The following is a 24791-nucleotide window of genomic DNA, read 5'->3' on the forward strand; positions in this document are numbered from 1 at the left end:
ATGATGGTGTCCTAGGTTAAACAGATCCGGGACATTCACAATTAGTGGGTAGGTTTTGCTCAGAGTGCCATGGATAAATAGGGGCAAATGTACATCAGGATAACAGTTCGGCAGTACTGGATTTATTAATAGGCCGTATAGGCTAAGCCTAGGGCCTAGAGGAGGCAGCGTGTTAGGGGGGGGGGGGGGGGGGGACTACGTCCTAGGGAGTGGCAGATTTCATAAGGTGGCCAAGGCAGTTCAGTGAAACAATGTTAAGGTTATCACCAAATTATTTTTACATATTTAATAATAATTATAAATTCTTTATTTGCACACACAAAAGAAAAGACATAAAAGCACATAAAAGAGACAAAAAAACAAAAGAAATAACAACAAAAAAGTATAAAAAATACAAAATTGTGCAAAAAGGCGGTCTTATTGCTTTAAGCAGTTTCTTCCAGACAACCGAAATTTATATATTTAATAAATTAACTGTCGTAAAACACATTTTAACATTATGTAAGACACAAAATCAATTAATGTAACTTTGATTTTGCGATAAAACTAAAAATAACGTGAAGCTAGAATAGCACTCTTTATAAAAAAAAAAAAACTCCTAGTAAACTTTAGCTTTAATCATCATTATAGAGAACGTTGAACGAAGATTTAATCTTTATAGCTCAAGATGAGGAGCGATTAAGCGGGGTGAGTCGCGATTTTAATATTTCTCAGTGGCTTTATGAAGAGTTCTAGTAGAGCGAATTTTTTCTCGAATATCAAATGCAGGTTTATGTTTTTCCAGCATTGCGAAGGATATTAAAAGAATTTAAATTTTAATACTCTCAAAGAGATTTTTCTTTAGCTTAACTAACAGCTTGCATCTTGACTTTTGACAAAAAATACAATATTATTATAGTAGGAGATCCGGCCATAGAATGACCCTCACCCATCGTATTACGGGATGAAAATGATTTTTTTATAAAATTAAATATGTTAAAAAATTTATTTACAGGAGGTTGTCTGAAAAATTTGGTGCAAAGTGTAATTAATTAATAATTAAAAAATGTTTTTTTTTCAAACATTACACTCATTCCCTTACGCAAAAAACTGTATACTAATCGAAAGTATGTAGCTCATAGAATATGCAAACGCTGGGTTGACTTTTTTTTTCCGGTGCAATTATCAGGTAGGCAGGTATATACAGGTAAATCGATACTAGTAATTTGCAACGATCCAGTTACGCGATAAACCTTATATCAAAATAAAGATAATTTTATTATGAATATAATGACATAAGGTTGGCTGCAAAAAGTTGGTGCTAAATCCCGGTTGTCGATTTTTAAAAAATGTAAAATTCGTGCGGTTGAATACGTGCGAAAGAGAAATACGTGCAAATTTTTCAGACAACCTCCTGTAAATAAATTTTTTAACATATTTAATTTTATAAAAAAATCATTTTCATCCCGTAATACGATGGGTGAGGGTCGTTCTATGGCCGGATCTTAGACTATTATGATGATAAAGGATGTTGTCTGCAAAGCCGCAACTGCCAAGAAGTTCTTAAATATGTGTATCGCACAATACTTTTTTTTTTTTGGGATAAAAAATTAAATTTAATCTTTTCTGGAACTACTTATTATATTCATCAAAATCGGTTTGGTGACTTAAGCGTGAAGAGGTAACAGACATACCCACTTTCGCATCTATAGCATTTGTACGGATAATGAAAGAAACCAAAAAAGTTTTTTTTTATAATCTTTAATTTTTAAAGGGATTTTTGTACAGAAAGACGATGTCAATCCCATCGTACCTTATGCTAAATATAACAATTTAAACCAAAAAAGTTACTTCAGATGATAGAACTTCCCCATATTATTATATCTATATATTAATACGTGAGCCAAAAACTTTGTATCACTTTTGACGAAAAATGGGGAAACGTAGGTGAATGAAATTTTGCACAGTTATAGTTTATATGGTGAAGGAGTGCATCGAGCTAATATTATTTTGAAATTATGCTTTTATCATACATTTTTTTAACAAATAAAACATTACACACACTACAACACACACACTAGGAAAAATGACAGATTTTTGAGTGACAAGCCTATACATATGAATTATACTCTTTTATTTATGGTTGAAGTCTGTTGACAACAAGGTGACAAATTGAAAATGGATTACAGTTTTTTTTATCGAATCTTAGATACTATAACGGCCATTCCCAATATTTGATCTATCTCTGGTTTTGCCCTAGTAGAGATAGGAATAGCTCACATTAGACATTAGAGACATATATTTTATGTCAATTATGAGCTATTCCTATCTCTAGTAGGGCAAAACCAGAGATAGATCAAATATTGGGAACGGCCGTTAGACAATGCTTACACGGCCAGTCTGAGATCAGCTGAGTCCCAGAGACAAGAGTTGAAAAAAATATGATAAAGTCAATATTTTTTTACGAAATAGTAGTAGTCCTAATATCGTTGAAACTAAGGTCGAATTTCGACCATTGGGCGATCTCTAGTTTCGTTAATAACATCGATATGTTCCGATGGATAATATTTTCTTTAATAAAATGTCAGAGGCACAAATGCGAGATTAAAGTCCAGGCCGACCACCGACTACGAATCCCAGATAATCTCGATTAAAAATACTGTCCGGATATTAACAGTATTAATTTTTAATACTTCTGTGACGATCATGGATAATTATTAATTTTGTAAGAACGGATTAGATATGTCATTATTAAGAAATGTGTGTTAGCTACGAATAATAATAGTGTTTATTATTCGTAGTGTGTTAGTATTAGATTAGATCTAGATGAACAAGAGCATGCTTCGATAAGGAGATTTTGATTAAATACTGTCCAGAAAATAAAAAATAAAATTAGTAATGGTCATGGATAATTTTGTGAGAGCGAATTAGATAATATATGTCGTAATTGAGAAACGACGCAAGCATAATTAAGATTAAGGGTATGTTTCACTGATAAAGTGCCGGATAGGCTATCCACAACTTAATTGACAGATTCTCCAAACATTTTGAAAAATGGGACATAAAAACAGCAAAACGCTGTCTAGGCTTCTACTTTGTTAATTAATTTTTGGGTAAATAAAAAAAAAAGTTATAGATTTATTAAATCGTTGACGATCGTAATAGTATTAACATAATAATATTATATTCAATTGAATAAGTGTGGTCGGATGACTCACGAAGGTCGTTGTTAATTCCTACAATAATATTAGTCCCTTTTGTTGCGTATGAGCGCTAGGAATTAGTCGGTTCACGCCTGGCCGATCTCATACGGTAATAGGTTTAAACGCTGCGTAACTATCGAGCTAATACGGTGTTAATAACTTGGGAGCGTGTCGCTTAGAGCCCCTAGCCGAGATGTTTTCTTTATCGCTGATTTACATAATCGCCGATCAAAATGTATGGAATTGACATTACACGAGTCGAACGTCAACTTCATTTAATCGAACGCTTACGTCAATTCCATACATTTGGATCGGCGATTCTATACAGAAGCGATAAAGAAAACGCCTTGGCTTTAGCCAAGGCGTTTTCTTTATCGCTTCTTTCCCTTAAGGGCAAGATTTGATTATGCAAGCGTAATTTGAGCGTGCTACAGGAATAATTTGCTACGGGTGCTACGGCGTAGCGGCTCGTAGCATCGGGATAAGGGATTATTTTCTTTTAGTTGATTATTATAAAATGACCCATAGCAACGCGTCAGAATATGCAGAAGTTTGGTTCATATAATTGGATAATAATATGCAAGCGTAATTTCACGCTCGAGCCTAATTTGAGCGTGCTACTGGATCTCGCTACGGCTGCTACGGCGTAGCGGCTCGTAGCCTTGGGATAAGGGATTAATATTTTCTTTTCAGTAATGATAAAATTATAGCCAAGTGTTACCAGAATATTTAGAATTACTATTTGATATCAAGGGGACCTTGTAACCATCCTCTATAAAGATCGGACCATTTTCAATTTTTTTTAATGTTGATTGTGTTAAATGAAGATACGACTCGTATTGTACCTTTTCCAACGTATACGTGGGACTTGTAGCTACCTTCACATAGTAATTGTGACAAGTGATCATCGTTCGATGTATGTACACGTGGGACTTGTAGCTACCTTCACATAGTTGTGACAATTGATCGTTCGATGTATGCACACGTGGGACTTGTAGCTACCTTCACATAGTTGTGACAATTGATCGTTCGATGTATGTACACGTGGGACTTGTAGCTACCTTCACATAGTTGTGACAATTGATCGTTCGATGTATGCACACGTGGGACTTGTAGCTACCTTCACATAGTTGTGACAATTGATCGTTCGATGTATGTACACGTGGGACTTGTAGCTACCTTCACATAGTTGTGACAATTGATCGTTCGATGTATGTACACGTGGGACTTGTAGCTACCTTCACATAGTTGTGACAATTGATCGTTCGATGTATGTACACGTGGGACTTGTAGCTACCTTCACATAGTTGTGACAATTGATCGTTCGATGTATGCACACGTGGGACTTGTAGCTACCTTCACATAGTTGTGACAATTGATCGTTCGATGTATGTACACGTGGGACTTGTAGCTACCTTCACATAGTTGTGACAATTGATCGTTCGATGTATGCACACGTGGGACTTGTAGCTACCTTCACATAGTTGTGACAATTGATCGTTCGATGTATGCACACGTGGGACTTGTAGCTACCTTCACATAGTTGTGACAATTGATCGTTCGATGTATGCACACGTGGGACTTGTAGCTACCTTCACATAGTTGTGACAATTGATCGTTCGATGTATGCACACGTGGGACTTGTAGCTACCTTCACATAGTTGTGACAATTGATCGTTCGATGTATGTACACGTGGGACTTGTAGCTACCTTCACATAGTTGTGACAATTGATCGTTCGATGTTCATGCAAATGGAATTTATGGCTATCTTCACAATGGGACTTGCAGCTAACTTCATACCTTGGCGATCTTGTGCAGCAGCGCGGTGGTGGAGCTGGTCTTGAAGAGGCCGAGCGCGCGGCGCCGCAGCCCCTGGCCGAGGCACAGCTCGACGGCGCCGCACAGCGCTGTCACGCCGCCGCTTTCCTCGTGCACAAATTTGCGTGTCACCGCCTGAGAAAAAAAAACCATTTGTGTCATTCGAAAAATCGAAAAAAGAATATTTATCTTCGCAGTAAAAGGGCCCATTCACGGCAGGACTGCACGGCAGTCCTGCATTGAATGGGCCTCACTGATTGGTTCACACTTGGTGTTGCCGGCCGGAAACACCGAGTGTGAACCAATCGGTGAGGCCCATTCACTGCAGGACTGCCGTGCTGTCCTGCCGTGAATGGGCCCTTTAATGTTAAAACTGGAGTGACGTCACTTGATGCTTTAAACAACATTCCGATTCACGTTTGTATTAAAAATCAATATTGATTGAGGTGAAAACAAAACAATGTAGTCTTGAAATTATGAGATTTTTAATTTACATTGTAGATTTCAAATTATGAGTTAATCTCCATTGGTGTATTCTCATTTTCTATCTAGGAGTATAAAATAGGTTCCCATGGTAGCATACATTTTCTTATTTTGACAGAATTCTATTGTCTCTAATATTATTAAAACTAAAGTCTGAGCTTTACAAGCTTACGTCACGACGCCTTGGGACTTGGGAGTAAGGATATCGATTTTTGGGCATCTGGCACAAATATAACAATTTACGACGTATAATGGTAAAGACAGTAATTTATCCGATGTATGATTAAATTCCTTTATGAATTCATCGATAAAAATAAATGTCCGACCAGATTACTAGTGTAGGCTCGATTTATACATGTTCGTCCGAAAGCGCGGTTTGGCGGCTACACCGCCATATCACAAGCACGAGGTGCGGTCACGCTGTCATTTACATAAAATTATTGTAAATGACAGCGTGACCGCACCGCTATTTAAATAAATCGTTACATACATTTGCTTGTGATGTCAAAACGCGCGTTGGGGCGAACGTACTCGGTAAATAAATTATTAGCCTTAGGGTCAATTTATACTAGCGCAGAGTCGAAGCGCATCGAAGCGAATTACAAAAACTGAACATAACAAATTCAACCTTAACTCCAAAGCGTTGACGCACTTTATTACTTCTGAGAATTTAAAAAGGCGCGCGCATCCGCGCGAATTCGTGTGAATGCGCCCGACCAACGCTGATTGGCCTCGCAGAAGTAATGTATGCGTTACGCTCTAGAGTTAAGGTAGAATTTTATATGTTCAGTTTTTGGAAATTCGCTTCGCTTCGACTCTGCGCTATTAAAAATTGACCCCGAAACAATTAATATTTCAAGTTCTTCTAGTAGTTGAACAGGTACTTATTTAATTAGAACAGTGTTCCCAACTTAGGGGTTTTCCCCCCAGATTTAGGGGTTAAATAAGTGAGATGGGATTTTTTTAGGGGTCTGAAATTTTTAGGGGTATTTTCAGGGATTTTTTTACATTTTTTATATTTTTAAATTGTTGATATTAATATTAATTATTTCTTGACCTAGCGACTTCTAGCGACATCTATTACGTAATTCTATGACCACTCTGTGGTGACTGGCGGCAATACTGGCGCCACTGGCGGTCATTTTATTGTCCGTGCTGTGCATGGACAAAAAACCATAGACTATTTTTTTCAAACAATCATTAAACATGTTTGACGTTTGAGTGGGTCTGAGTGGCACCAATATATGTAATAAAAAAAACCGGCCAAGTGCGAGTCGGACTCGCGCACCGAGGGTTCCGTACAAACCTGCAAGGTTTACAAAGTTCGTTCATTACGACAATCGAGTCATAACTATGGTATTTTTATTGCAAAATGAAATTCATAACATTACAATGGGGAAAGATGGAGGAGCATAAATTTAAGACAAAGATCTCTTTATCGTTTAAGTAATCCTTTATTTTATATTAACACATATGTCATTGAATTTAATTATAAGTATAACACTTTAAGCAGTTAGGACGCATTTAGATTATACAGCTACATTCACCAAAACATCGGGATTGAATGACGATGAGTGAGGTCGTCTTTGCCGTTTGAAAAATGTTGCCCTCCCCATACATACTCGTAGTACATATAATAACTCGCGGTCATTGCTGTAACTACAATTATGTTTACAATCACAATTTTTTTGGTGGTATAACTACTTAAAATTTTAAGCTTTTCGGAATTTTTCTGTTACCTGTGCTGTAAGCTATTGCTTCTTATCAAATTTCGAGATTCTATGTCAACGGGAAGTGGTCTTTAGGTTTTAATTCCCTTGCGTGTAGTTGCGAGTTTCAAAATATGCGGTATCAATGGTTGTACTTTTGCGTTTTTGCGTTGACTTAGAATTTTTTTTTTTTTCACGGGTTAAATGCAATTAGATCTAAGTATTTGATATGAATTTCAACTTGATAGCTCTACGCGTTCATGAGGAAAAAAGTAATAAGTTTATATTTATTAAAAAATATATATTTTGTAATGTAACTAAAAATTTAAGGTTTTCGGAATTTTTCCTTTATGTGTGCTATAAAACGTTGCTTCATGCCAAATTTCAAGATTCTAGGTCGACTGGAAGTACCCTTTAGGTTTTGATTCCCTTGCGAGTTTCAAAATATGCAGCTTAAATTGCTGTTTCTTTTGATTGCGTTGACATAGAAGTTTGATTTTGTTACAGCTTAAAGGTATTATAGACCTGAGTATTTGGTATGAATTTCAATTTAATACCTCTACGCGTTTATGAGGAAATGGGTAGTAAGTTTAAAATTATTAAAAAAATATATATTATGTGATGTAACTAAAAATTTATGGTTTTCGTAATTTTTCCTTTATCTATGCTATAAGACGTTGCTTCGTACCAAATTTCAAGATTCTGAGTTCACGGGAAGCACCCTGTAGGTTTTGATTCCCTTGCAAGTGTCGAAAATTTGCGGCATAAACGGCTGTATCTTTTGATTGCGTTGGCTTAGAAGTTTGATTTTTTCACAGCTTCAAGGGACAGTAGACCTGAGTAATTGATATAAATTTCAGCTTCATACCTCCACGCGTTCCTGAGAAAAAGGGTCTTGACAGACGGACGGACGGACAGACGGACAACAAAGTGATCCTATAAGGGTTCCGTTTTTTCCTTTTGAGGTACGGAACCCTAAAAATGGACAAATACCTCTTCTTCAGCTGATTTTTATTTTGAAGTTTATAATGACTGTGACGCAGCGGGCTGTAAGCGTTTTGAAAATATTTCAAAATTTGGATTAGCATTTGTCACTGTTCCAATTTCAAACGCGAGTGTCGAACGTGCATTCTCTGTCTATAATGTTGTTAAAAATAAGTTGAGGAATAGACTATCTATTGAAATGTTGCAAAGCATCCTGATGGTCCGATTTACATTAAATCGTAATGATGTCACTTGTGCAACATTTAATCCAACAAATAAAATGTTGAATTTATTCAATAATAAGGTGTACGACTTCAAAACTTCTGAATCTTCAGATGAAGATGAAATATTTAACATTTAAATCAATTATTATAATAAAAATATTTTAAAACATATTTCAGTAGATATATTATTTCTAAACTATTATAAATTTATATATATATATATATATATATATATATATATATATATATATATATATATATATATATATATATATATATATATATATATATATATATATATATATATATATATATATATATATATATATATATATATATATATATATATATATATATATATATGCATATTTTAGGGGGAAAACAGAAAAATTAAGGCGATTTTAGGGGTTTTTGACACCAATTTAGGGATAAATATTTTTGAGAGGTGGTAACACTGAATTAGAACAGCAAACTAGAACAATGAAAAGGAGATTACCAACTTCTAAACAATCTTGTTCTAAAGGTCTAGGTAAATTAATAGATACTAGAAGTATATTTAGTAGCAGTATTTAATATTAATTTTGCTTCGAGAATAGACGTCTGTCTATTCTACAGCAACTATTTCAAAAGGAATGTCTAGCCGCAAGCTCTAACAATCATTCAAGACATAATTAATTTACTAGAAAATTTATTGTTATAATTTAATCTCCCAAAACATAATGAATTTGAATCGGCCAAGTGCGAGTCGGACCCGCGCGGGAAGCGTTCTTTTACCTCTAATATGTTTGTACCTCTAATATTATAATTTAATGGATTCCGTTTTTAGTATTAGTTGTTATAGTGGCAACAAAAATACATAATCTGTAAAAATAACCGTTTATTATCACCGTTTTTGACATACGGCCTGGAGACAGGCAGACGGACAGAAAGTGAAGTCTTAGTAATAGGGTCCCGTTTTTACCCTCTGGGTACAGAACCCTAAAAAGTAATCGGCTTACAAATGAATTACGATAGACCTGAAAAGTATTACGATTAAAAACGGGTAAGATCGTTGAAACGAAGAATATTGCAATTAAAAAGCTTGTTATATTACCACAAGAGGTTCGTTACACCAGCTTAACGAGTGTTATTAAAAGTTACATAAAGCTCATCAGTGAGCAAATATGTTGAATATTTTATGTTTGTCTTACTAACAAGCTGCTGCCATTGCGTATTATTGTGAATTACGTGTTTTATATTCGTAATATGCAGCTCGTGTAACTTTAACTGTGTGTTAGTATCTAAAGTGTGGTGGATATTCAATCTTTTAGACTAATAATATGCAATTTAAGCGTTTCTAGCTGTCTAATTACCTCTTAACTCTTATAAGCCCCGTGTAAGATGCACTTACACGGGGGCAACATTGCCCGGCGACACCAAAGACTATAGAAGTTTTTGGGGGACACGAATGGACCGATCTGGAGAAATTAGTGGAGCAATATGGAGCAATTTCAATAAATTGAGGCAAATATTTCGGCGATATTGCTTCTAATTGCTCCAGATATTTCATATCGCTCAATGTCGCAAATACGAATTGACGAATATCCAATGGGCTTGGAAATTCCAGACAATTTTTATATGTATCTCGTTCGCACTTGTTTGTTTTGCGGCTTTCTGTCTTGCTTCCGAGCAACGATGTCGTCCATAGCGAGTGAATACTGAATTGCTCGTGTAGGACAGTCGATGAAGTTGTGCCATATCGCTCAATATTGTGTTGCGCAATATTGATGCTGGTTGCCGTTGCCGCAAATTTCTTGATGTGTAGTCGTGATGTCATAGTTGACGAGTATTGACTGGAATTGAGCAATTTTAGTTGCCCGTATAGGCGCACCTTTATGTAATCATATTATTTCGGTTCTTGACAACATCTCAGAATAATAAACTATGGTTACGGTGAGGTAACCAACATATGAGAAAATAATATGATGAGATGAACAAAGGATTTAAGCGGCAAACAAATAATTAATATTATTTGATTCGTCAATTTTAATTATTATTGATAACTGGCAGCGATCAATTATTAAAATAACAATTACTTTGTACGAAACAGAAGCTCCATTTAATGTATTGTTACAGCGTATTGTGTTCGATGAATTAAATATAATATCAATTTTATTGGAACACAAAAGCTTTGTAATTATTCAATACCATCAAATTGAGGTCAAAAGATTCTCTTGAAAGTATTACGATAATGATTCATGTACCTATTATAATATTATGATAGCCAATTATTTCCTTACAATTTACACTCAGCTTTGTATCTGTAACATCCTCATCATTACGAAGTATCGTTATTTTTTAAATTATCAAATTACGCGTTACACGCACCACAAATGAGAGCTTGAAGAAATCTCAAAGGTGACTGACTGACATGGTGATCTATCAACGCACAGCCCAAACCACTGGACCGATCAGGCTGAAATTTGGCATGCACGTATATGATATGACGTAGGCAAAGAAAGGATTTTGATCAATTCTACCTCCGAGGGGTTAAAATGGAGGATGAAAGTTTGTATATAATAATACTTCTTTAACGCGGGCGAAGCTGCGGGCAAAAGCTCGTTAAATATTATAATTAGGTTTATAAAATATAAGTAGTAACCCTTGAATTCATATAAAATACACAATCGGCAGTATGCATTCTATAAAATATTGGTATTAGCAAATATAAAAAAAAAATTGAAAATATTTCCAGCTCAATAAAGCAAATAAAATATTTTATACGCCGCGCCACGTAGAATACGTTAGCGCCTTCATTAACAATAAATAATATTGTACCAATAAAATATTATTTCTTTTTGCACAACATTGAGTTGCGTATAAATGTGATACAAGCCACAATAATAAATTATTAAGTAAATATATATCTAATATAACAATTAAGAGATAATATTTGCTTAATAATCAAAAAACCCGCTTACGAAAATTATATTACGATGTCCCAAACCATTATTACGAATCTATTGACACGACATGCATCTATTATTATATTCGGATAATTAACTTGGTAATACACATTAGCTTTGTCCACACTGTGCCTTTTTCTGTTCGTCAAGGGCATGCGTTATAGCGCAGTCAACAGCGAACGTGAGGCATGCCCGCGACGCTCTGACCGTATCCAAAAAACAAAAATGACAATGTTGGCGTTGCGTTCGTTAACGTAATTTCAACTATTGAATGCGCCAAAACGAAAGTTGAATGAAAAAAGACAAAAATTAAAGACGAAAGCGCATAGTGTGGACATAGCTATAGTAATACACAGGTAATACACATGACTGCTAAAAGACAAAATCGTTTTTGCTTTTTGGCTTCGCTCAATACAATATAGAGTATAAGGAACATGTGAACTTTTCTTGAAATAAACTAAATGTTAGTTTTGTTAGCGTTACCAAACATATTGTAAGTGCAAAAGATTATATTACTTAAATACAGTAAGCGAGTGACGAGCCAACTATGTTTCTATAGTAGTATAGATATTATGTATTTGCTAGAACTTATGTAACTCTTCTATTTCACTTTTCCTACAATTGCCGGTGCCTTTGTGCTCCATTCCATATTTTCTAAAGCATCTTAGTCATATTACAGTATGACATAAAACAGTTGCACTCGACGCATCTGAACGGTTTGTTCCAGTTACGTAATAGTTTAATGTGAACGTATGTTTTTTTTCAACTCCTCGACAAAAGCTAGAATGAAAGTTGATAAAGACGAAATAAAATCTAAGCTTTAAAAATCTTGTTTCTTTTAGAGAGGGTCAAGATACGAAACGTCAACTGAATGTATAATACTTACCTAATCGACGAAGTTTTTGTTCGACCCTGTTCCAAAACTTTTTTACAAACGCTGAAAATAATCACTGAACTTGAACTACGTATTTTCATGTAAACTCTTGTAAACTGTATGTGTGCATAACAAAAATTTAACGGTTCTACTAAATGACCAATATGTGCCTGATATTGATCAAGTGGCAAATCTGTTGGTAGACCAATTTATATCTATTAGTCTAGTACAGTGGTCAACCTTTTTTAAAATGATGAAGATACAACCCTCCCTGATATGAATAAATATTTCGCGACCCACGGGTTAAAAGACACTGTTCCAGTAAATAGTATAGAGATTTTACCTCTTCCATCAACTGCTTGACCTCCTTCTTGACGGCGGCTATGAGCCGCTCCTTCTGCTCCGTGCTGGGGTCCGCCTGCTTGTTAGCCGGCATCTCCTCGGACCCGCTCTCCACTGAAAAAAAAGTGTGTGAGAGAAAGATTTCTATTATGCTTTTATACACAAAGAAGAAGTAGAAATGGACACACCACTTAAAGTCTGCTTGACAACGCTGTACCCAGTGTCTAAGGACCAGGACAAATATCTTACTCAAAGTTTTTTAGCCCTAGAGTGTGCCAATCAATTAATATGTAACTTGACCTGAAAAAATAATCCTCCTTCTAGGTAATACATGGGATAAAAATACATAAATTATATCACACTAGATAACGCCCGCAATCCCGTTGCACCCAAATTCGTTTATCACGCGGGAACGGTACATTTTTCCAGTATGAAAAGTATCTTATGTCCTCTGCCGGGACTGAAAGTATCTACATGTTTACATACACAATTTTAGCTAAAGCCGCCAATCCACCGCAGCGCACGGAGAGACTACGCACGTGCGTCAAGCTTCGCTTTGTAAGAAAATATATGTGATTGTGTCCACTGCAACCCACGGACACGCTACGCACGAATTGACTCACGTAGCTTGCTCGAATATGGTGCACACGTAGCTCAACGCTGGCCACGCTACGCATGCTGTGCACGGGATACACGGAAGCGTGTTAGCTAATTGGCTTGAATTTCGAAATTCGAGTAAAGAATATATTAAAAGCTATTTTAATTTTTATTCCCGTGCGTAACACAGATTTCTTTTTTTTATTTTGGAAGTGGCGAGAAACATTTAGAATCAAAATTAACCTAATGAAGCCTTAGATTAGAAGATTACGCTTGAAAAACCTTTCGATACAACCTGAATAGGATTAGGATTTATTCATGATTTTTTCCTTATATTTCTTTTTCCTATTTTTCCTATTATTTCATAGAAAAACAGTGATACAAAATGATACAATAATTTATCACTGGCCTGAATTAACAATGTAATACAGAGTATTCGTAACTTACAAAAGCTCATATGTCCTTCGACGAAACTTTTCGAAAGGTTTATGTAGAGTTAATAAATTGTTGCCAACGGCCTCGTCCAAATCCTTTATAATACATTCATTACTTAATGTTTCGAACTTTTTGTCAGGAAGTGCTTTAAAGATTGATATATGTTTGGTGACACAGCTAAAGATATATAACGCATGAAAGAAATTAATAATTAAAAGTTTGATCCCGTTTTTTGTTTATGTAGATCAGCCAATTATCAGGAATCAGCATGGAGACAATTCATTCAAAGACAAAACATTCCTTTTTTTGGGGTTCTGTCATAATGTCACTTCTTCCGACCCCGGTGTTCCGCCACCAAAAAAGTTTGAGAAACGCTGATCTAGATTATACGAATACTCAATACAATATAGTAGGCAAGTAAGTTAGGAGAAGAATGGAATTACTCATTTTTGTTGATTTTGTCTTTCTTTAAAAATTTCAATCAAAAATCAATCTTTATAAATTTTGATAAATTTGATATGACCGTCGGCATAAGCTGTAGTAAAAAAAATATAGTACTCCCTACCTAAGATAGGTAGTAGGTAAACTAACGGCCGTTCCCAATATTTGATCTATCTCTGGTTTTGCCCTACTAGAGATATATTTTATGTCAATTATGAGCTATTCCTATCTCTAGTAGGGCAAAACCAGAGATAGATCAAATATTGGGAACGGCCGTAAGTTCTCTATATCAAAATAAGAGTAAACTTATTATTGGAAATAACTTCATTAGAGTATTATAGAAGATTATGGACAATAAATACGCTAGGAATTTAAGCCAATTTATGAAAAGCTTCTTGTTTAATATTTATAGTGAAATTAATTCAGTTTGAAGACGACATCGTTCGATGTTTCATAACATCGTAGATGCTTCACATTCCCCGACATTTAAGAGCTCCGAGACAAAAACATGTTATTGCTTTAATAAAGTAATAACACGTTTATTATTATAAAGAGAAAAAGTTTGTTTCGATGTATTTTGCAAGACAATTATGTATTTTGTATATTTTTACATCTTCGTATCTTAAGATACCGAGCTATATGAAAATATACATTTATATTTTGATACATCTAAATACATCTCAATATATTTCTGTATATTACGATACATCTCTTCTCTTCATAGGGTGTTCAAAAATTTCTGTGATTATATGTGTATGATAGACAGATACACACAGTTTTGCCACTTGCCACCTTAGCACAGCACTTCACATCAGGTACTGCAGGCAGTCTGTTCCCCAGAGCCTATATTTTCAATCAAATACCTTCAATCCACATCGTTCTGTTATGAGCACATATTGTAACATTTTGCGCGCATCAAAATCACAATCCGAATCATCTTCTGATAAACTATCTAGTAAATCTAATATCAAGTAACTCGAAGGGTCCATAGTATTACGATTTACGATATTAAAAATATAAGAACAGCCTGTATAACACCTCAGCAGCTGAAATGTGCGTCAAGCGGGGCGGCTACCATTGAAATGTAGCGAAAGATACATTACATTACCTGTTGTGTGTGTGATAGATTAATATAATGTAAAGATATACATCCCGGGATGTAATGTAATTAATATACATTACCTGCTCTGTCTGTGACACGCTTTAGGTAGGTACGTTCCCCGAGACTATTATTATTTAGTCACGATAAATATCTTGTAGGACTACCTAATTTGTTACGGGACCATGTGTCCTTTTCCAGGACTACCCGGGAAAGGATATAAGGATCGTCACATCCCTAAATAGTTAAACCGCGCGATAAACAAATGAAAACAAAGTTGCGGGCGACATTAATAAAATGTTATTAAAGAGCAGGGCCCCCGCTACCATATGTGCAATGTGTGCAATGCATACGGGCGCCATCCTCTAGGGGCACCAAATCGTCATCTTTAAGGGCGCCAAAACCAAGGACCCAAAAAATTTGCCTAAAGGGGCGCCAAAATCCTTTTTTTGCACACAGGCGCCAGTAGCCCTTACGGGGGCCCTGTTAGAGAGGATATAATATCAGATAATTAATACAGTGGTGGGAATGTACGGTGGGCCAAAGCCCGTAAAAACATAAGTAAAATGAATCTCTCAACTCTCAAGTAAAATAAATATGAAAGAGAGTTTCCAGAGAGCGTGAGCGCACTAATTTAATCTCGTTTAGTGCAGCTCCGCAAATATTTGAGGCTGTAATTTTAATGCGAGAGCTCGTCTCTTCTTAGGCTTCATTTGAATTACGGAAAATATTTTAATTAAACGTGTAAGCGCCCTCCTCGTGTAGAAACAAATTTCGACTCCCGGTCCTTCCGTCCGTGGAGAATAAAAGAAAATAGCGAATATTTTAAGAACAAGTAATGATTTTTCATTAAATAAGTCTCTGGGCTACCGGAGCTTCCTTGGAAATAAATATTAAGCTGAAAAGTTTTGAGATTTTTTATGTAGTCCTTTTGTACTAACTTTTGCCTCCGTGGCTTAGGGGTTCAGAGCGTGACTGCGTGGAGGTCGTGAGTTCGATACCAGCGCTAGAAAAATGTTTTTTCTAAGCTTGTCCTGTTTTGTAGTTATTTTTCTATTTCAAAATTATCCTAATTCTTATTTCAAATTAATTAAAATATTTACGGTACCAATAATAAAAGCATAGAAGTCTTTTGATGTCTAATTTGACGTAAATACTTTTTTACAAGATGACATAGTACAGTCTAAGAAACATGCAATGAAAGGCTCGATGTAAAAAAACAAAAATTTTGAAAATCGGTTCACAGACGGCGGAGTAATCGTTGAACATACAAAAAAATATCCACAGCCGGACATAATATAACCTCCTCCTTTTTGGAAGTCGGTTAAAAACGAGGAGACGACTGAAAAAACGACGTAGGAATGGAAAAACTTGTTTTTCCTCAGATGATTGCCTTTGCCTGCGCCTTCCGCTCTACCTTGAGTCTCGGCAAAACAAGATTTTGCGACGGAAATAATTTTAGATATTAAAAGATAATACTTTTTCCAATATGACGATTCCAAGGGTCTTAAGAGGATTCCACACCGCCGTTTTTCCATACAAACGCTGTCCCCTGTTTCCTCCCTGGATAATGCCGGTAGAGTTATGATTTTTTTTCTGAATATCTATGGCCACTATTAGCATGTCCCTATGTTTTCTTTTTTTTCATAATTTAATTATTAAAAAAGATAAGAACGTCCAAAAACCTAAAAAAAATGGCCAGATTTTCCTGTGTTCAAACCATAAACTTATAATATACTGTCGGTTCAAACACCCAGAAAACAAAACTGGCTAGAATATACAAAAAAAAATAAAACATAGGAACACAGCTCAAGCCTTGCTTTAATTCTTAATGAAAAAAATACTTAAATCGGTAAAGTTTTGGAGAAGGAGTCAGCGGACAACGAATCGAAGATTTTCTGTTCTTTTATTAGAACTTTTGTCGTGTTGTCTCTATCGCGCTCTGCGGTGGGAGACTTGAGATTGGTGAGACAGCAATACATTTTTATATACCTATTTTCAATTTCTCTCGCCCCTGGTGTATCCTCTTAAGGCTGCGTTTCCACCAGAGATGTGTTGCGAGGAATGTGCTTTTGAGAACCAATAGAATCGCTTGATTCGCTTCATTGACGTGAGCTTGACGTGACCCCACTCAGCGCAGCGATTCTATTGGATCTTAAAAACACATTTCGCGCAACACACCTCTGGTAGAAACGCAGCCTGAGAGTTCTCAAAGTTTCGGTGCGTGACTATGTTATATTTTTACTCTCTTACTAGCATTCGCATGCCTATAGGTACTATAAGTAACTTGTATTTGTATATACAAATACAAGTTACTTAATATCTTCATATGTAAATATTATGAATTCACAAAAAACGACGTCAAAAAGAAAAGTTATGATTAAGTATTTAATTGTTATCATAAATTGCTAGTTTATGTATGCGTTTTCATTTCACCATACCCAAACTTTTAATCTGACTTTGAATGAGGTATTAATAATGGATTGATAAATAATGAAATAACCACATGGTAAGTTTATAAGCTTGTATATAGGCAAGCGCTGCTACTTTCAAAGTAAACTTTATGCAATATTATCTCTTGATTTTGTTTACACCCTTTATAAAAACTTTTTGTAAATTGTCAAAAATAAGTTTTGGAAAATAGTTTTATGTCTCTCGTCAAAATATTATGTGTGGTTATTGTTTTCTTCTATTTTCAAACCCTCCAATCGTGATTAAAATTGATGATAGGCCTACGTCAACGTGGTCATTACAAAACCACGGACATAAAAAAAATATACAAAACATAGTGAGGTGTTTAAAATAATATAATAATATTCGTGCACTGTGTTCGTGGGCATGAGTTATTTGGTGCAGCTCAGGTAACCAGTTCAGTTCACAATTCACATGCTATCTGTATATAAATTATACAATGTATAATTACTTATAATTAATTTAATAGAAATTTAAAATACACTACGTCGTTCACACCCCTTATTATGACGTATACATTGTCCAAGTTAACTAGTACGTTATCTACGCATATTTAAACGTACCTACATTAAGAGCTGTAATGTACAAAATATCTTTGAAACATGCAATAATTTTCAAGATCATTTTGGGCTACTTAAATATATTTATCTGTAAGTACCAAATTTGTCTACTTATAAAGTAATTTCAGAGGATATTAATTAATGTGAAGAAGTGAAAGAGAAAAGGCGTTTTTGCGCATTTATTAGTATAATTATTTATTATTAAGTATTTTAGGAACTTATTGATGTAGTATTTAAGGGTAACTTTTGAATATTTTTATTAAGGATCGAAGTAGTATGGTCTAAACTCTAATAATTGTATTACATACCTAAATAACCTAATTACTTAAGCCTAGGCTTAGGTATTTACTGTGTCTAGAATCTAGATTAAACTAAGGCAGGTAGGTATTAAATAATTACCCCTATCTCAACTCTGCTACAACAGAAATTGTTGAAATGCCAAATAAACAAAGTTTGATTTACTTTTACCAAAACTGAAACAATTGTAAAAGTATTCGCAAAGTTTGCGCTTTGTGAAGAGGTGGGTAATAGTTTGAAACATACTTTATTTACCTTGCTCACCTTTTAGTGTTTCAAACTTTAAAAATTAATGTTTTAAATAATTAAGCAAGAACATACCAATTGTTTTAATATTTTGTAACACTGTAATTAACATGCGAACTCTTAAGCGAGGTGTGTTTTTAAAATTCGAAGAACCTTTCAAACATTTAAACGATATTGTAAAAAACCAGTTGTATTCAAGGCGCGGAAACTGAAAATTAAGTAATTTACTCATAGCAAATATCACCGTTTTACACTAACATGAACACAATAATTTAAAGTATACGTCTTAATTCTTTTAACCCAACTATAACACTAAAAACTCTTTCAAACTATACTTACAAACATCCTGTAATAACTTTTTAATTTTGTGCAAATGGTTCGCGTTTAGCACGGCGGCCATCTTGGTCACGTGGTGCGCGGCCGAGGTTCCCGCGCGGACTGCCGTGCCGCCTGAAGGCTGTAGGGGTACAAGCTTTCAGAGTTTATTTCACGTTTTTTCTATTGTAACACGCTAGGTTGTATTTGTTTTATTGTGTTTGTGTTTGAAATGTAACATGCTGTCTAAAAGGATTTGCAGTTACAAAAGTTGTTAGGTACATTTTTAAAATGAACATTGTTTTCGTATTCAATTTTGCGGTGCCTACTATCGTCCGATAAACAAAAATCTATCTTATATAATCTATCCCTATCAAGTTAATACATTGTTAAGATTCACCTAATATTGACGATACCTAACGTGATAAAAACTATGTAGATGTCAATAGCTTTTAAGCACCGTTAAATTTTAAAAGATAACTTAAAAAAATAATATAAATTTTAAAAAAGTTTAAGCTTGGACTTTATGCTTACTCTTAGCTAAACAATTTAATTTCAGAAAAGGACTTTGTCCAACGAAACAAGTTTTGACGCACGTATCGTAGCAGCTTCGGCGTAGCTCTGTGAAGTCTTTTAAAAAGTTGTTGTTTGAAATTAGAACCAGTAGAACTACTAGTTACTTCTAATTCCAAACCACTATACTCTTAAAATAGTTGAAAACTAACCCAATTTTAAAGATGAGAATCAAGTAAACAATCTTTCAAAATCTACAAAACCACACAAAAGAATAAGTGCTACGAAAACTTCTACGGAAGCCACTTTCGACGTCAAACGTAAAGATTTTATTCGAGAACCCTTGAAAACGGCTATCAATCACAAACATATTTCAAACCTTAATGCGAGATTCCCGTGTCAACCTCGTATATATGAACGGTCGTATATCATTTTTCACCGGTACACGGCACTTATTAACTTTTATAACTCGCGTGTTTTTACCTTGCAAATGTTTTTTTTTTCATGAGTATATCTATGTTTGATTGCAAATATATAGTTTAATGTTTTGTTTCCCGGCTTTTACATTATTGTCTTAGCAAAATTAGAGTCATCGCTACGTAACACATCAATTTGGTAGAGCTTCTACGCCGTAGCAATTTTGTAGCAGGTAAGATACTCTTTATATCTAACTTTTTGAATGACTAAGTATTGAAATAAAAATAAACAAGTCAATTTGTAGAGTCTTATCTATTATTTAACAGCTGAGCGATTTAGAATATTCGTTATTCGTAATGTAATATACCGATCCATAACCACTCAACCGCACATACCATCGCGATCCCTAGACAATATTACGCATAGCTTGTTATGAGAATTTTATTTATAACATAAAATTCAACGCTCTGTTTTCTTGAATAAGTCTTTTAGGTCCTTTTACGATAATTTGTTTAAAAGTTTTTCTTCGTTGTCACTTCTTTCCTAAGTATCAACGACGATAATCTTTTTGGACAGTTAAATAAGAAAGTTCTTGAAATCTTTTGCAGATAAATGTTTCACGGACGTTATCTGCCTTGACCTGAAAATCATCGACATTTCGAAAAAACTGGGAACCTTCTGGGACCGTTTTTAATTAAGTAAGTATTTTATTTCAAAAACCTCCGTCCAGCATCAGATGTTTTTAAGTTTTGGGACCTTGTGAATCCGTTTAATGAAAAAGGGTATATGGAAGAACATTACGTGGAGTAAAAATATTTTTTTCCCTGTATATTGGAGCACCTTCGAGAATACACGTGTGTAGAAAGTATATAAATGCTACTGGCCTGAGGAATTTAATACTCTTTTGTTTCACACTGCTTAGCTTCTGTTCAGTCGTATCTTTTGTATATTGCTTTTATGCGCCAACAAACATTTCTTGGAGTGAGAACGAATAAATAAGTGAAAATAAATTGGTTTTGCTAAAACTTACTAGAATTCTGAATTAACGGGTACCGACAAGGTACCAACTATAAATGATTTTTCTTAGTTAAGCAAATATGAGAAATTCACAAAGAAGAAGTAGAAATTGGCACACGCAATTTAAGGTATTTTTGACAACGCTGTACCCAGTGTCTAAGGACCAAGACAAATATCTTGCTCAAGGTCCTTTGCCCTAGAGTGTCCCAATCAATTAATATGTAACATGACCTGAAAAAACACCCTCCTTCTGGGGCAGATGAGATAAAAATACTTTTATGTATTATATCACACTATGTAGATGACGCCCGCAACTCCCGTTGCGCCCAAATTCGTTTATCGCGCGGGAACCGGACATTTTTCCGGAATAAAAATGATCCTATGTCCTTTCCCGGGACTCCAAGTATTTCCATACCCAGCAAAATCGGTTCAGCGGTTTGGGCGTGAAGAGGTAACAGGCAGATAAACAGACAGAAAGACCCACTTTCGCATTTATAATATCAGTATGGAAGTATGGATTTTAAGATGATCGCCAAGCGACTATTTGACACAGTTTTGTACATGTATTTGGTGAACACTCACCGCCTACGCAACAGGTCGTGATAACGCAAAATGCACGACTACTGATACACAGTTTAATTTACAGTAGACCAACTTCAAAATATAGCAAAAATGTATAACTGTCCTGGTACCTATAACTTTAGCAGTGCTTTTAATTCAGTTGACTTTTACACCTTCCTTTCTGTCCTTCGTTCCCTCAATATATCATCCGCAGTGATAGACTGGCTTGACTCCTATCTTCGGGGGCGCTCGCAGCGGGTCCGCTATGGTGGGACTACCTCTGACTGGTGTGATCTCGATGCAGGGTTTCCACAGGGTGGTGTTCTTTCTCCTCTCCTTTTTTCAATTTTTATAAACGCAGTCACCCTAATAATCTTATCATGTAAAACAACCACCACACAGACAAAAACAAACCCCCACACAAATAATAAGTTATATGAATCTGTATTAAAAGTTATAAACAAACAGATGAACTTTTGACCTACTCTCTGAAATGTCCACGTCGAATTGACCTTTGATCCCAAACACAGAGACAAATGCGTTTATCTGCATTCTGATTGCAAATGGAAAATAGGATTCGCTTGCTGGATGTTTATAAATAGACTTGTTGAAGGAACGATGACTCCAAAATTGTTCTATATCAATTACTGCGCGTATAGTAACCCAATAGTAAATACTATGAGTAGGTACAACTAATGAGGGTTTACGATATTATTTTTTTTTGGTAGGGCAGATCCTTTTTTTCATGGGGATAAGCTTTACGCATCCCGTGATATGTGGGATCATGGGCGTATATAAGGGGGGTGTCCTGGGGGTCCGGACCCCTCCCATCACTATCCATCTTACTTGTCCAATTTCGTCAATAATATATGTACCTCGCCGATTAAAATCGGTGCGGTACATGTATAAAAAAATATTTTTGATTTCCTAAACACGTTGCCTATTTGCTGCAGCGGAACTCTTCATGGTCGATTCCAACTCGCACTTGGCCGCTTTTTTACGTTAGGGACCCCCCCTTATCAAAGCTACGCTACGATACGCCCGTTTGTGGGACTCCCGTGTTATGTAGGGTACAACCACTAAAACCCCATGGTGGTGCTCCAGTCTCTGCTTGTGGTAGAGTTGTGGGTAAGTACGGCACAATCTACCGCAACTCTACCAGAGGCAGATCTACCAGCAATAAAAGAAGTATCTGGTGGCTTTGTGGTTTTGAGAAAAGTGGAGTAGGAATTCTGAAAGAGAATTCACACATCTGTCGGCTTAGGGATGACTCTTAATCCTAATACTATCAATGTAAAAACGTGTCCGTCTGTTCACGCTTACAAAAGTGTACTAAAAATTTAAACTGGCAATCTATTTTTATTTTTTTCCGTTATTTAATTATTTTGTTTACTCAACTTATATTAAGTGGACAGAGCCACAGAATAGATATAACAGAGCAGCTATTTAATTACAGCTACCGACACGTAGCAGTCATTATTATTTTTACTCTCCGAGAATAATTGTATGTAAGTACGATTAACATTGAACTGCGATCTGTGGCTTTCTATTTGTAGGGTACATTTTTAAGGTTTAAACTATAATTATTATTAAATGTTTTATTTAATACACTAATGACAACTATACTTATTGACACAGTAGCAGCTACGGCGTAGGCCTTAAAGGTGCTCCCTCACCGGGAGCATTCGCGTGTAATGTAACATTATAGATTCGACTTTGAGCATTCCATAGCAAGTTGACTTCACAAACAAAAATCAATGGGCTTGATAGTTATTCCGTAAAGTTTACCACAACATGTGGTTTTGGGATATTATGATAGAGCTCGCTTCGTTAGCCCTGATAACTGATTACAAGGTGCATTTTGTAATGCTCGTTTCTCCTCTCTCACTGATGTAATGCTCGACTCTGTGACGTTACATTACAAGGGAATGCTCCCGACTAAGAGTAGGTACTCGTATTATAACCGTAATAACCTCTTTCAATCTCGAAGTTTTTCTTACATATAACACTTGTATATTTCTACGTACATTCGAGCTCGAGGAGACCGCGTAGTCGTAGGTATAAATTGAAGTTTGCCGTAAGGAGTAATACGTCTTGCTAGAATCAATATTTACAACGATACTCCTCGGCGTGATGGAGGCTCCGAGGTCAAGGTCAAAGAAGGCATTACTCGCTTCACATTAAATTGAACATTGACAAACACTTTCTACGTAATAATAATAAGGGTATTCCAAAATCGTAGTTAGAAGTGGCTGTGTATAGTACCTCCATATTATGTTTGATAACTAAATAGACAAACCTCCTTGCCCAGTTACTAGTGGCGACGATGCCAATTTTTTATAAGTTTTGCATAATATTTACCTAGGTAGGTACCTAGATAAATATGCTTTATAAAAGTATAACATAATAAAAGTATTGTAACAACTAAAGTGCGTAAGATATATTAGCACTCAGGCGGTATCTACCTTTAACTTTTGAGCATAATAGGTAGTTATAACATGGATGTAATGTAAAATACATACTTATATTAATATCTAAGTAACAATAATAATAATTAATTACAGCGTACTTTTGTAGGATATCTGGAAAAAATGTCTTATATCTTAGGAAATTTTGTAGCAAATACCTAGAGCACCGAACCATACGTTTCGTTTTTCGGGCAACGCAGAGGGAATAGAAATACTATAATGGGATATTATTCGCAAATTAGCGCTAATGTTATTCATAAATGTGTCTAAAGCTGTAATCTAAGCGCGTTATCTATCAATGCCGTCAACACATCACCCACGCTGCAGCTCGATGCCCCACAAATTTCGACCTTAGCACATGGAGCAGCAACAGGGTCCGAGGACTCTCACCTTTGTTTTGCGCGGCCATGGTGCTCCCGTGTCACATTATACGCACTCCCGCCCACGCACTACAACTCGTAAGTCGTATAATTCAATAACACCACCAGCCCATCGTCGGCTCAGAACGTGTTTACAATATCGCGCGGTGGTTGAAAATGCCCGTTCACTGGAAAAATCGATGGAGCGCCGCGCGCAGTGGGCTCGTAGTACGATAACGTCCGAGTACATAACTCGTATGTAACTAATCTAAAATTTAGGCACGTCCTACATAGAGAGATGGCTGATTAACTTGATTGCGTGATGTACGTCAAAATCGATGTTGTTTGTACGCCGGCTCTGTTTGTATTCCTCGTCACCGGCTTTTGTACTTTTCCTAAATCGTCGGATTCATTCGTATAGGTACCTAGCGG

General features: G+C 35.6%; 1 protein-coding gene across 2 annotated transcripts in view; it reads right to left on the bottom strand.

Moving 5' to 3' along the window:
• The window catches only part of LOC121727593 (small G protein signaling modulator 2-like), a 49727-nt gene extending 25135 nt beyond the window's left edge, over positions 1 to 24592 (bottom strand). Inside the window, exons 1-3 of one of the 2 annotated variants that reach the window (XM_042115501.1) lie at positions 24391 to 24592; positions 12564 to 12676; positions 4984 to 5136 (exon numbers count right to left, since the gene is read on the bottom strand). In XM_042115501.1, the coding sequence (XP_041971435.1) occupies positions 4984 to 5136; positions 12564 to 12676; positions 24391 to 24409 (285 nt within the window). In that variant the 5' untranslated portion in view covers positions 24410 to 24592. Of the gene's footprint in view, positions 1 to 4983; positions 5137 to 12563; positions 12677 to 19048; positions 19130 to 24390 lie in introns of those variants that run through there. The other variant, XM_042115502.1, reaches the window with a different exon arrangement.
• Between the last annotated feature and the right edge of the window lie 199 nt (positions 24593 to 24791).

The sequence above is a fragment of the Aricia agestis genome, chromosome 6 (genome assembly GCF_905147365.1).
Source record: "Aricia agestis chromosome 6, ilAriAges1.1, whole genome shotgun sequence".
Classification (NCBI taxonomy): domain Eukaryota; kingdom Metazoa; phylum Arthropoda; class Insecta; order Lepidoptera; family Lycaenidae; genus Aricia; species Aricia agestis.